This window comes from Lycorma delicatula, chromosome 2, assembly GCF_047948215.1.
Source record: "Lycorma delicatula isolate Av1 chromosome 2, ASM4794821v1, whole genome shotgun sequence".
NCBI classification, from domain to species: domain Eukaryota; kingdom Metazoa; phylum Arthropoda; class Insecta; order Hemiptera; family Fulgoridae; genus Lycorma; species Lycorma delicatula.
Window position 1 is genome coordinate 149,441,376 of NC_134456.1, and position 14,227 is coordinate 149,455,602.

The 14,227-nt window shown below is 27.7% G+C and overlaps 1 protein-coding gene across 1 annotated transcript in view; it reads right to left on the reverse strand.

Annotated features, from left to right (window-relative positions):
• Ten-a (Teneurin-a transmembrane protein) overlaps positions 1–14,227 on the reverse strand; it is a 332,260-nt gene that overhangs the window by 60,486 nt on the left and 257,547 nt on the right. The window contains exons 16-19 of the mRNA XM_075357656.1: positions 12,970–13,135; positions 8,951–9,200; positions 5,080–5,315; positions 2,641–2,798 (exon numbers count right to left, since the gene is read on the reverse strand). Of these exons, the coding sequence (XP_075213771.1) occupies positions 2,641–2,798; positions 5,080–5,315; positions 8,951–9,200; positions 12,970–13,135 (810 nt within the window). The remainder of the gene's footprint in view (positions 1–2,640; positions 2,799–5,079; positions 5,316–8,950; positions 9,201–12,969; positions 13,136–14,227) is intronic.

The window sequence follows — 14,227 nt, forward strand, 5'->3', positions numbered from 1 at the left end:
ACAAATAAACTAAATAATCTTAATAACACATATAATTAATATACCAAAATGATTCTGAATAAAAAAATCATGATTAACTATAATAATAAAAATAATAGAAAAAAAATTAACCTCCCACATAAGTTAAATAAAAATAGAATTTCACAGTAGAAAAACTCTGTATGAAAATAATACAAATAGTATTACAAAAACAATAAAACATGCATTCATGTTTGTTATCAAGTATTAATGTAAAATATAAAATTTGTTGTACATATATATAGCAAGGTAAATATCTTTTTCTAAATTCATACTTCAAAAATTAGTTTAATACAATATAAAATTAATTACTGTGCAAAGTTACATTGCAATAATCAAAATCTTAATCTGGTTAGTGTTATTGCTTCACACATTTTAAATATCTAAGTAATGATTTTATCACTTCAAACTGTAATTCGATAGCCTTTTTATCAAAACACAAACAGTGCTTATGTACTTTTGAAAGTACCTAAGCTGAAAATCCAAAAGGAAGAAACAGACATAGTTGCAGAACTACATCAATTAAGTTAGTAGCAATGTAAATCTTTTATTTGTTTTTCAAGAACTAGCAGACCCAGCAATGCTTTGCTATTGCTGGATTTGAGTATATATGTAAATTAAATGAAAACATTGAAAGTTTGATAAAACATTAACAAAATGAATATTATGGAACTTCACAAAATTTAACCTTTCCCTTTTTTACTTTCCTTTTCCATTTTAATTTTTACCACAGTCACTTTCCCTTTTCCCTATTTCCCCTTTCCTGCTCCCATTTCTTCCCTTATTTCCCTTTCCCTGTTTTCTCCTTTTTAAATCGTGTAAATTGATCCAGTAGTTTTTTTAGTCTATAGCAGACACACATATTGGAAATATTGAAATAGAATTGTAAAACCATTTAGTACAGCATGTGTTGCCTTTACGTCCAACAGATAGCACTGTTTTTAAAAAAAGCATGTTTTTACCTGTCACAGGTGTGACAATTTTGGTATATAAATAGTAGGTATATAAAAACACGCGCATATTCGAATGCAACATTGTGTCAAAATTTCAAAGCAATCGGGGAAGAACTTTCAGAGATTTAAGATTTTGAACAAACAAAAATTTACATTTTTATTTATGTAGATGGGAATCAACTTCATTCATTTAGCTCTCAGACTGAATGAAATAGAAAACAGTTTTCATTATTATTATATATAAAAAATATAAAATAATTCCAGAACTACATATTTACTCTACCCAGCATAAAAAAGCTATAGTTTAGGTCAGTCAATAGTTAAACAACTGTTGAATGAGTTCATGAGTGCCAATAAAAGCCTTCCAATTTTTTGTAATTCTTGTACAAAAAAAAAATTATCCTGCATTGAATATGTTAAATGTCATCTATCCAAGAACAGTATACTGTATCCAGTCCTTTTCAATTAAAACCGAAAAAAGTACGGTAAAGGGTTGTGCTACATTCTCAGCTCCATACAGATTTTTATTTCAAATATGTCATGTGGTTTTAAAATATTGACTTCATTATGCAATATTTGAAGTACAATTATTGTGAAAAAGACAAAAATTTTTAGTAAAAAAATGTGAGTTAGACTTAACTTCCTTGATTAAATTATGCTTTTACTTTAAAAATTATGCACAATTAAAATTATTTGGGTTCTACTTGAACTCCTACTCAATGGCTACCTCATATTTTTTTAACAACCGTAACAACTTGGAAAACAGATATGTGTCAGAAATTAAAAAAACTAAACATTTTTTCAAGAATTCTCTTAGAGTCCCATGGGACTCCCTTTTCTAAATGGTTCCCATGTTGCCTATATAAATACTAGATAAAGTTATTTTTCAAGATTGAAAATTAATGTTAAAAAAAAATTGATATTGCAAGTACAGGACTCATTGTCCTTTGTTAATGGGTACTTAACATTTTTTTATTGGAGTAATTATTTTCTATAATAAGTTGCCCTGATTTAATGCAGTGTTATTCAACAAGGCTTAAAAAAAATTAAAGTTTACTAAAAAAAAAATTGGGTTCAAGAATCAGGCAAGTCTAGAATATAGACTTGTTGAAATGTCAATAATTTGTTGAAATGTCAACTTTTTAGTAGGTAGGCTTTCGAGATCTAAGGCAAAAATTGTTTAGGAATAATACCCCCTTAAATCTGATTGACTTAAAACTTGAAATTATCTCACCCCTTTTTAATTTTGTCCAAACTTTACTGCTATCAATTCTCCATAGAATTTTTTGAACTAACCAGAGATACAGATCAAAATAGAGGCCAATCCGTGAATGTGTGTACATACATTTTTCAAAAATTTCTATAACTTTTTTGTGTTTTTTTTTTACTAAGGTATTGAAATGTAGAGATTTGCAAAATCCCCAATACCCAAAATTTTGGCCTATCACTATACCTTTCCATGATATCTATACTGCTACAGCAGCAATAGAGCTATAGTCAGGAAAGTAAACATTTAATGTAAATGTACCATCAAAGTTTGAAAATCAAGTATATACAATATTTAATTTCCAATAAATCTTCTACTCTTTAGTGTATAATTGTTTTATTTTATACATAGAAACTATAACATACATCACATTTATTGTTAAAAGTAAAAGCACATACATACCTGTTGAGCAGGAATAGCTCCTTTACAAGGTATTGGTTGCCATACATTATGGTGTCTATGATGACCAATCAGAGTGTGAATTATACCATCAGGGTCTACAGATCTAATATTTGTTCCATCTGCTATATACATTGTTTTATCAGCAGCAATGGCAAGTCCTAAAAAAATTATTTAAATCAACATAATAAAAAAACTTCTTACAATTGTCATATTAAATAGCACAACTTGAAATGACAATAAACAACAATGTACAAAACTGAAATAAAGAGTTTAATTAAAGATACACTTTTTCATGTAGAGTGATAAAAAATATACTAATCTAATCAAGTAATTCTAAAATAATAATAATGGATCCTGGGATGGCTCAATGACAGAACGATAATCTTCCTATCAAATATATAATTGGTAGACACAACTCTGTTACTAAATACTGAACTCTGACAAAGTAACTTCCTATTCTAGACTTCTTCATTCTTATAGCAATAAAAGTAGATTACACTCTTATGAGGGAAATTTTACCAAATGTTTTATATTTTAACTAGTTTATAATCGGCCAGCAACTATTTTATTATAATCCAAATATTTTAGAGGTTTATATTGAAATGAATGTTAATAATTTCAAATCTTTTTATATCCTACTAAATGTTTTAGATCTTTGTGCTATTGTAAATAAATCAATAATAGTAAAACTTGAATTAAAATTTATCTCATGTAAATATAATTAAATGTAAAATAGCTATAAAAATAACATCAACTTAAAACAGATGTTTAATTTGTTTAAAGTGCTCATTGTATGAATTGATGTAATGTTTGAAAGTCTACTTACAAACTGCAATTCACATTCACCTGAAAAGTTTTTGCTGTCAAAAATTATTTAAATTAACTTCAAGTGCAAATTAAACTTGAAGGTTAACCATACATCTTAAGATTTATTCTATCTGCTAGAAACTATCAAATGATTTTTGTATTAACATCTTAACAAATAAAAGCCCATCAAATATTTATTGACACTGAATTACATTTTCTTTATGTGTTCATACATATCACAGGAATGTTATTCCAGAAAAAAAAAAAAATAAAACTAATTGTATATGTAAATAATACATAGGATTCATCATTATACAATTTCAACATTTCAAATTTATAAACATTAATTTAATGTTAACGTATTTAATATTGTTATCAAACAAAAAAATAACTTTTACAGTTTGTTCATTTATTTCAATATTAATAACGCATTGTACAATAAAAACCAGTGTTGTTAAATATAAATAATTAAATCATATTTAATAAATTTTACTAAGTTATTTAAAAAAAGTCTTCCCAATGATTTATTTTAAATGATTTTTATTTTACAGAAACAAAATCACTCTATCAATGAATTAAAAAAAAATACTAACTAAAAAGTTAAAAAAAAAAAACGCAACAATTTCTGCATCCCATTCAATGAGTATATGTGAGTAATAGTTTTCATTAACAACTTCTTTATTGTGAATTATTTTATATATATTTTTTATATTTAGAATTTTAATATATTTACTTTAATGTTATTTTATTTGTTTATATTTTAAATGCATAATAATGACTTCAATCACAATTATTTTTTATATTATAATTAATTGTTATTTTATGACAATTTGTGATTAAAGTTTTACCACTGTTTCCTTTGATCCATTTAGGCAAATGCCAGGGCACTTCTTTTCAATTAATCTGTGTTATAACATATCTTGATATGATATAAGTGTATTATTAATTATTGATCAGAATTAAGATTTATTTATAAGAAATAATTGCATAAAAATTTCTATACCAAAACAGTTATTATTTTTGCTTAGAAATTTACTCAAATAAACACTATTGTTATTAAAACAGGCACACAATAAAGATATATTTAACTTTTTAATATATCATAAGTGAAAGGATATGTAATTATCTTATGCATGACCACAGTCTTTTCCTTATAGTCTACTTTTAATACTACACTGAATGTACTGACAATTTTTGATGTGGAAAGAAGTTTAAAAACAAGTGTATATAGTCGGACCAGCATTCTGCAGTTCAGCTGATTTATGTTTAAGCTTCTATACATTTTATTTTGGAGAAGTTTTCATTTTGCAATTTGTCTTCACCAGAAAGTAACAGGAAGAATATCTAGTCAACTTAACTGTAACTGCTCTATTAAATCCTAACAACACCATATAACAATGGATTGTGAATAACAATTCACAATCAGACCCACTGATTGTAAAACTGTGATTCACAGTTGTACAACTGATTTGTATAATGTATATCCAACATGAATAAGTATATAAAGCAATATTAAACAAAGGATCCATATCAGAACCAATTTTAATAGACATTATAAATTACTCATTGTTATATCACAGCAGGAAAATGTATTTCCTAAAACTTAATCCCCAACAATAAAAAAATTAATACCTTTAGGATGAGCAAGTTTTGCAGATTTTGCAGGTCCTTCATCACCACAACTATTTTCATCACCTGGTATACACCGTTCTCCAGACCCAACAACCGGTTCAAAATTAATAGAAGGATCTGTAACCGACTCCAAACTTAACACTCTTAATATCTGATGTTTCTCTGGGTCAGAAATATAAAGATGGCCATCAGCTGGTGAAAGACTCAAATAGTATTGATAAGACACTTGTGTTGCACTGCAAAAAAAAGTAAATTTTAATTAAGGAAAGAACATAACTTATTTAGCAACAACTGGCGATGACCTACAACAGTTGCTGATGGATAATTAGTTTTATAATGTGTGAAAAATGTCACAGCTGATTAGAAATTGAACTTAGAACTTCTGAATGAAAGGGTGAGACGTTATCACTGTACCAAAGAGATCGACTTGAGATACAATTTTCATAAAAGAATAACTTATTAATTTATTTAACATACTAACTTTTCAAATCCAAGTTCAAAGTTTTATGAAATATTACAAAATATGTTGAAAATTTCTGTCCATTGATCAGTAGTGAAACGTAAAACCAATTAAACAAAACATTAACAAATTAAATTAAAAAAAATTCATTTTCTAAATACATGTGATTGTATGAAGTTGGCAAGACAACTTTGAAAAATTTGCTAATTGAAATGAATTTAAAAATATGTACTGAACTTGTAAAATTTAACTTTGTTAAATTTTTTTTAATAACTTAAGGATCTGCTTATTTCTTTCTTATCAATTTCATGCAACCATGTGAAATAATTAGAATACAGGTATAATAATTTAACTAAAATTTAATTTAATTCAATTTAACTTTGAATCGGCCACTTTTTAACTATAAAGAAGCCATGTAATCTGTTTTATCATTCCAACACCACTTAATAAACAAAACGAATGCTTAAAAAGATTCCCCATTCAAATGAAAGAGTAAAATGAATACAAAAAGAAAAAAGAAGTTATTCGAAGAAGGTTGAGAACTGAACATATCAACCTCACCACCTTATATTTGTTAACTGCGTCTGAACCAACATGTTTGAACTGTGACACTTATTTGACATTAACAGACACTGTGATCACTATAAAACCTACTGATGGAATATGTCAGATATTAACACCAATGACAAAGACTAGGAATGCAGAGAAATTTAAGAACTAGTAAGCAAGAATGAAAATACCAAAACAGTAATGAGTTTCCTACATAAAACAAGAATATTTATAGTATTCAGGTATTTTACTGAATATAAAATATTAGGACTTCATGGATGAGTTTTTCTTATTCATTTCAACATGTTCATTTCTACCAAACATATTATTACTACAAATTAATGTTTATATTCTATTTATTTAATGTCATTTATTTAAATTTTGACATGTTCTGTGCTTTTAGATAAGAGTTTGCTATTAACTAATGATGAGAATGATATTTGTTCTGCAATGCTCTGTATTATGTAAAGCCATTTACACTTCATGAAGTTGCATTTTTTTTACTTGATGAATTAATTTGCCACAAAAGTTAACAAAAAAGCTTATGGTGGAAATAAGGAAATGGAATTTTTTAGCACATGAAAAATGCCATGTGCAATTTGCAAGTTTGTGTGTGTGTGCGTGCATCTCTGTGTGTTATAGGAATCACACGGGGGGGTAGAAATGTAAAATGAATATTCCAATTAAAATAATCTGAAACCAATCAATAAATTCAAATCAAGTAATAACTAATGAGTTTAGTAACCTATATATATGTAAATACTTTTACAAACATGTTAAATAGATACCTTACACACAGAATAATAAAGAAAAACTTGACTCAGAAATAGTTATAAAATGTATTGCAGTAAAACATGGATATAACATGTCATTGATTGATAATATTTATAAAAAACAAAAATTAAAATCTAATAATACAACAATGTTGATATCTACAAATAATAAAAGTATTGATGAAAATATTTTTATAGAATATTGCTATATTAACAATATTATTGAAAATGTGGTTAACGTTTATAAAGATAAAAAATATAAAACAGCATATAGACCATACAATCATACAATAAAACATTTGAAAACCCATAATAACGATCCTAATAATTTGTGGTATCTATAAAATAACATGCAATGATTGTTTAATAGTCAATAAACATTCAATCACTGATTTGGATACAAATTTTAAAATATTAGAAATTATAAAAGGATGTGATAATAATAACAAAATATTAAATATTTTAGGAAAAAATATTATATGTACAAGTATAGACAAACGTTTAGCTTGATAATGTACAGACAGAGTTTGATAATGACTTTCTTATCAGGACCGCGGATTAGATAATAGTACATTCATATAATTTATGAAAATTTAAATAATCTTAGTACAGTACTGTATGTCTGGCTGGCCACATGGAATATTTTATTTTTGACTACATATTTTTATATTAGTTGACAATTTTATGTTTTGAGTTTAATGTGTAATTTTCTAAAAAAAACATTTTTATTAATCCAACGATGAGGGAAACCCTCAAAAGCACTATTAAATTAAAAAAAACAATAAGCATAAGGTAAGAGGCATTGTTGAATTCTGTACTGTTAGTGAAAAATTGTGTTATAATTTTATCTTGGATATATGTATATTATATTTATCTGAACAACTGAAGTACAGAATTAATAAAATAAAGTAGGATGACAGTTACTCTTTTAATCTCAATTTGGGGAAAGGGTTTCTAAGAATTTTAAATTTTAACTATCAAAATGATTTTTAATTTCAATTTTAATTGGGATTTTAATATATAATTTGATACGAGTAGTTGTAAAAAATTATGTGGAGCAACTGATGATGTGAGTAATTCATGAAAGCGTTCTTGCATGCATATGGAATAAGGTAAGTGTCATCCTACTTTATTTTATTTATTAATTCTGTACTTAGGTTGATTAGATAAACATAATTTATATAGTACAGCGGAATATGATTCTCAAAGAAGTTGACTTTAGGAAAAAAAATATATATACATATATAAATAATCACAATATCTAAAGTTACATTTAATTTTCAAAGTTTTAACTCGAACAAAATTATATTGCTTTCTACATACCAATAAACTATTATAATATTTATTTATATAGCTCAGAATACAGGTTTGTTTACAATACAAATTTGTTTTGAAACTGTACATGAATGTTCCATTTTTGGAAATCATGGTAGTGAATATTTAACTTGTTAAACCTGGCAAATTTGTGAGGTAGTTATATTCGAATAATTGCAATTTAACTCATAATATTTTACATAATACTGCTGTTTGATGTCATGGGACCTTCAATACATTAAAAAAGTATACTACCAGTGATAAAATTAATTACTTACAGATGAACAATAATTTGCAGAAGTTAAGGTAGATTTTGATAATTCTTTCCTAATTCTATCTGCTTTAAGTAGTTGTGCCAAATTTATACCAAATTAGCAGGTGCTAAATTTTTAAAAAATATTAAACTATAGTACTTTTTTTTAATTGACGGTATAACTTCAATTTAATAAATGACTATTTCTGTAAAAATTGAATGTTATGACTGTTTTATGTGATCTTATCAAATTTTTATTAGTAGAAAAGTGCTTCCATATAATCTCAGAGCAACCCAAAAATCTAGTTACAGTAACAATACAGTTAAATGTTCTTAAAACAAATTAAAATCTAAGATTTTTTTTTTAAGTGAATTCATCAAGATTAATTAAACAAATAAATAAAATAAGATACTACACTTGTTACAATTAAATTGTTAATAAAAATATTCCTTGCTTCAAAGTTTCAATGTAAACATTAAAATAACTAAAATATTGAAAAATTAAACAAATGTATGCATTACCTTAATTGAAGGACGGTATAAACATTTCCTTCCGGTGTAAGTCGTCGTACTAAATTAAAATCTCCTACATATAATGAACCATCAGGACCGGATGTTAAAGCTAAAGGTGTTAAAAGTCTAGCATCTCTAGCTAGACCATCACAATCTTTACAATGAAGTGGTCTCTGTAAACCGGTACCCATAACAACACGTACTGTTCTTGGAAATTGTTTTAAATGAAGTGTTGAACCATCACCCTTTTGTAGGATACCTAATAAATAATATCAATAAAAAAAATTCATAAACTTTAAATAAAATTGTGAATGATTAAATTAGCAGCAAAACAATAAAATTAATCAGGAACAAAAACAGTGCCTGAATAACAGTGGTATTTAAGTTCAAGAAATTCATGTAAGCCTTTAACTGGCACCTAGAATGAAAGGCTGCTATACTTTATAGTTCAAATGTTTTTTAAAAAAAATAAACTATTGTTTATACTAACTTAATAAAATTAATTAAGAATACATTTCACCAACATCTTATTTTTTATTGGGTCGCATATTATTGAGTAAAAAACGACTACATATGAGTCAAAATGAAAATGGCATGCCCCACTTAAGAACAATTGGCATTCGATGCCTGATACAAAAATTACTGTTAAACACATTTGGGTTCCCATTCTTTTCTTCACAAAATCAAATATCACTCAGTATGGTCAGCCCACTGAAATGAAAGTGACGACTGGTGCTATAATTGATATCTTCACTTTATTTACCACAGGAAGAAGATGAATAATATTGAACATAATACTCTTGTAATTGGTGCTTCTTCTACTTCAGGCAACTTTACGCAATACAAGAAAGAAGACTGGAACTAAATGCAGCAGCAAATTAATGTATACCCTACTGTCATGAAAAAATAGAGTATAATCACTGCTTCTACTCGGTAGAAATTTTTTAAAATTTTTAACACGTAAAAAATTTATATCCAGGCATATCTGAACCACTAAAATTGTTGAATTTTGATTTTTGTGCTTTCATTCAAATAAAGATATAACATTGATTTTGGGCTATTTATATGGTTCATAAGATAGAAACTTTTATGCTAACCTTTTTAACATGATGAGCTTGAAAAATTTTAATCAGTTTCTCATTTCGTCTGAATATTTTTGTGTAACTATGCTGTATAACTGTATAAGATAAGATGAAAATAATTTTATATTTAACAACAAAAATTAATAATTAATTTTTTTTGAACTACCAGTTTTCATAAGGGAATAAATAAGAATAATTAATTATTATTAATTAATTATTAAAAAATAATTATTTGAAAGTACTATACAGTAGAACACAACCTACATACATCTAAGTTGTTGTAAACATGGTTGGAGGTCAATTCAGTGAAACATTTTTTAAGAAAGTAATTTATAATATTTTGCTTATACAATCATACAGTATAAAAAACAGTTACAGGATTTTTAATAGCTTAGCAACCAGGCATATTTTGTTCTTTGGATATATACACCTACGTTATCATATGTTTCAATAACCACCTGTTTCATCGATATTCAAATGAGTTATTTTTGCTACTACAGATAATATACAAGGCATATTCATAAAGTAAGGACTATCAGCTTATATTTAAATATTAGCATGTCTGAACACAGTTTCACACATTCAGGGCCATCTATCGGCTATTTATGTAGCCACTACAATTGTTGTTTTGATTCAGTAGTCGTTTGCCTGCTGGTGATGCAGATTGTAATGTCTGCGACAATCATTTCTCTCAACAGTTGTGAAGTACACGTGATTTGATTTTTGTGTAAAAAAGCATCTTCAGCTGCTGAAATTCATTGGCAGTTGTGCCTAATGTATGGACCTACAGTAATGAGTGTAGGAAAGGTGACAAGAGTTTAAAAACGTTGAACAAATGTGCATGATGAAGAGCAGAATGGCTGGCCAGTATTTAGACCAACGAAATTGTTGAAAAAGTGAACCAAAAACTGCGATTGATGATTAGTTCTCTGGCTGATGAATTTTTGCATTTTGGTTGCACCTCTATTTACACGATTGTCACAGAAAAGCTCAGATATCACAAATTGTGTGCAAGGTGGGCACCAAAAATGCTCACTAACCAACACAAAGAGCACAGAATGTGCAGTGGATGAGCGTTTTTGGATCACTATTGACAAGATGTAGATGATTTGTTTTCCCACACTGTTATGGGCGACGAGACGTGGATATCCTAAACCAAAGTGGAATCGAAACAACATTCAATGCAGTGGCGCTATTCAAATTCCCTAAAACTGAAAAAGTTTGAGCAATCCTCGTACTCGAGTCAAAAAATGTTGGCTACTGTTTTTGGGGACGAAAAAGGCGTTGTTTTGGTTGATTTCAAGGAACATGGATCAACAATTACAGCTGCCGTATACTGTGAAATACTCACCTAACTGACTGAGACGTGCAATCCAAAATCGATGACATGGGAAACTGTTGTCCTGCGTAAACTTCCTTCATGACAATGCATATCCTCCACCACTGCCTTAACAAAGAAGAAGATTCAAGATTTTCATTGAAAACGTTTTTACCACCCTCCATATAGTCCCTAGCGACTACTTCCTCTTCTTGCATTTGAAAAAATGGCTTGGTGGACAACGGTTTGAAAACGACGAGGAATTCAACACTACTGTTATCAACTGGTTCAATTCCCAGGCAGCGAACTTTTTGCAGAGGGGTAAAAGAAACTGGTGCAATGTTATGAAAAGTTCTTAGAACTGAATGGTGATTATGTGGAAAAGTGAAGTAGGTATGTAGTAAACAAAACCTGTAAGTAAAAACCTTTTCTCACAAATTAATTTTTTTTAATGAAAAAATTGCATCTGTGAAATAATTAAAACAGCATTAACCCTTTACAGGCGCAATCCCATATATGGGTCTCTGAATGTGACCGGCTATTCTTCTTCACGTAGTTACATATAAATTCCAAGAGATGGCAGAAGATGTTCTTTCAATCATTTTGAGATGGGAATTCCTGATACAATGTGATTGGGAAACATTTTACTTCAGTTATCAGATGAGTTCAATGACTGTGTATATGTAACAAGACATGTGCATTATTTTTTTCGTGTTTTTCACTCACTTTTAAGTAATCTGTTTACAAACTGTTCCTTCCAAAACTTCATTTTCGACTTGCGTCATTTGAATTCAAACAAAGTTTTTGAGACAAAAATTCAAAAGAAAATGAATAAAATTATTTATATTATTATATTAAAACCATATTATACTATTCCCTGCCTAGGTGCACTACTTCTTCAAAATTGCTGTTTTTATATTACTATGCTACTTTTTATATTACTATTGCTGTTACTATTATTACTCAGTGTCTTTTACATGAATGTAAAACATAATCAAAATCATCACCTATAGTTTGCAAATTTTAGTGTACTCAGTGAGACTTGTTCCATTTTCACGTAAGCTTTGTCTTGTGAGATAAGTAAACAGTGTTCCTTAACCATATTGGTGGCAGAATTCAGCAAAAACACAATGTATATGTTGATATTATGCATGAATGCACGTTTAAAGTTTCTTTAAAAAGTTTTTGCATGAACTTTTTAAAGTTACACAAATGTTTCAGAAAATTTCTTAACGCTTTCACTTTAGAGGCATACTCCTCGTATTGTAATAATGAAAGTTTTTTTTATAAAAAAAATAGGTCTGGAAACACTTTATTTTCAAGTTATGGCTAGTAGAAGACATTTTTTTTGAAAATATCTTCCATCTACAGCTATAAAACATCGCCACCCGCATAGGGTTAAAATGCAAGACAATCAATCAAAAGTAAGTGATATGTTTTACAGCTATAAAGCTATATAAAAAACTATTAAAAATAAGCAATAAATAGTTTTCTTCATAGAATCTGTTGACAACTTATTTTTGGAGAATTAAGGTTGACTGTTAAGCTAAGCAAAAATATAGTTAAAAATGAGGGTTAAATAAAGTATTTCAACAAGAGGATTTCTGTATCAGTTGAACAATATTTACCTTCATGGAAATTATAATGGTGATGTATATCCAAACTCCAACCACCAACATCTGAAATATCAACTTCAAAACCCTGTAAAGTAGCTGTTTGTGTTTCCCATACAATATGCTGGCAAGTTGAATGTTCATAACCGACTGAAACGCGAGCTTCAGCTACACCGTACACCTGAAAGAGTAGAATTTAATTTAATAAAGTAACATAACAAGATCTACTAACATAGAAACTTAATCCAGAATGACAAGCTATAGATTAGAAACAAACACTATGTCATAATAGTCATTTTAGCCTGTAAATAGCAAGATGTTTGTTTTGTGACATTCAACTTTCCCAAGTTATAATAAAAATTGGTAAGCAATGTGAAACATTTTCAATATTATTTAAATCCATATAACTAGCAGTAATCTATTCTCTTCACTAACTCGGAATCAAACTTCTATGTATAACATTAATAAAAGATTTTTAAATTTGTTGTTACTTTTGACATTGAGTATTATAGTTATTAGATGAAAACAACAGCGTCCATTGAACTGTATACAATGATGTTTAATGAGCTACAAAAGAACAGTATATAAAATTTGGTTTCAGCAGTTAGCATTTTATCTTCCCAGAATGAAAGTCCCTGAGATGTTCCAGATTCATTAGATTGTAAGTAATGGAGTTTACCATTTTAATCAGTATCCATGATTTTATTTTAGTATTACTGTGCATTTATTTTTCAGTTAATGAATAATTTACAGTAGTGCACTCTAGCAGTAAGTTAAGATTTACTTTTAATAACAATTAACCTTGTGCTTTTTTAAATTTTCATATCAATTCATGAGTGGATAATTAGTGATTGTTATCTCATCAGAGACGTTTTTTTAATTATTATTATTTGTAAAAAAATATAATGAAAGAGCATAATATATATAAATGTATTATGAACATATCTGCTCATAATTTGACACGATTGATTAGTAAACAATACAAGTGTTCATAAAATAATATGTGAAACAAAAAGATAAAAAATATTATACAGTAAGACCAATGGATTTAAAAAAAATGACAGTAAGAGCATTAGCAAGCATATTAATAAGACTAACTACAATTTAACTTCATTAATTACATGGATCATATTAAAAAAACAAAACATACTTTTTCTAAAATTTAAAAATATATTACTCTTAACAATAAATTTAAGTTTCAGACCCTTAAAAAATTACACATAGTAAAAAAAAAAAAAAAGATTATCTTCATGTACACAAATGTTTCAGGAAA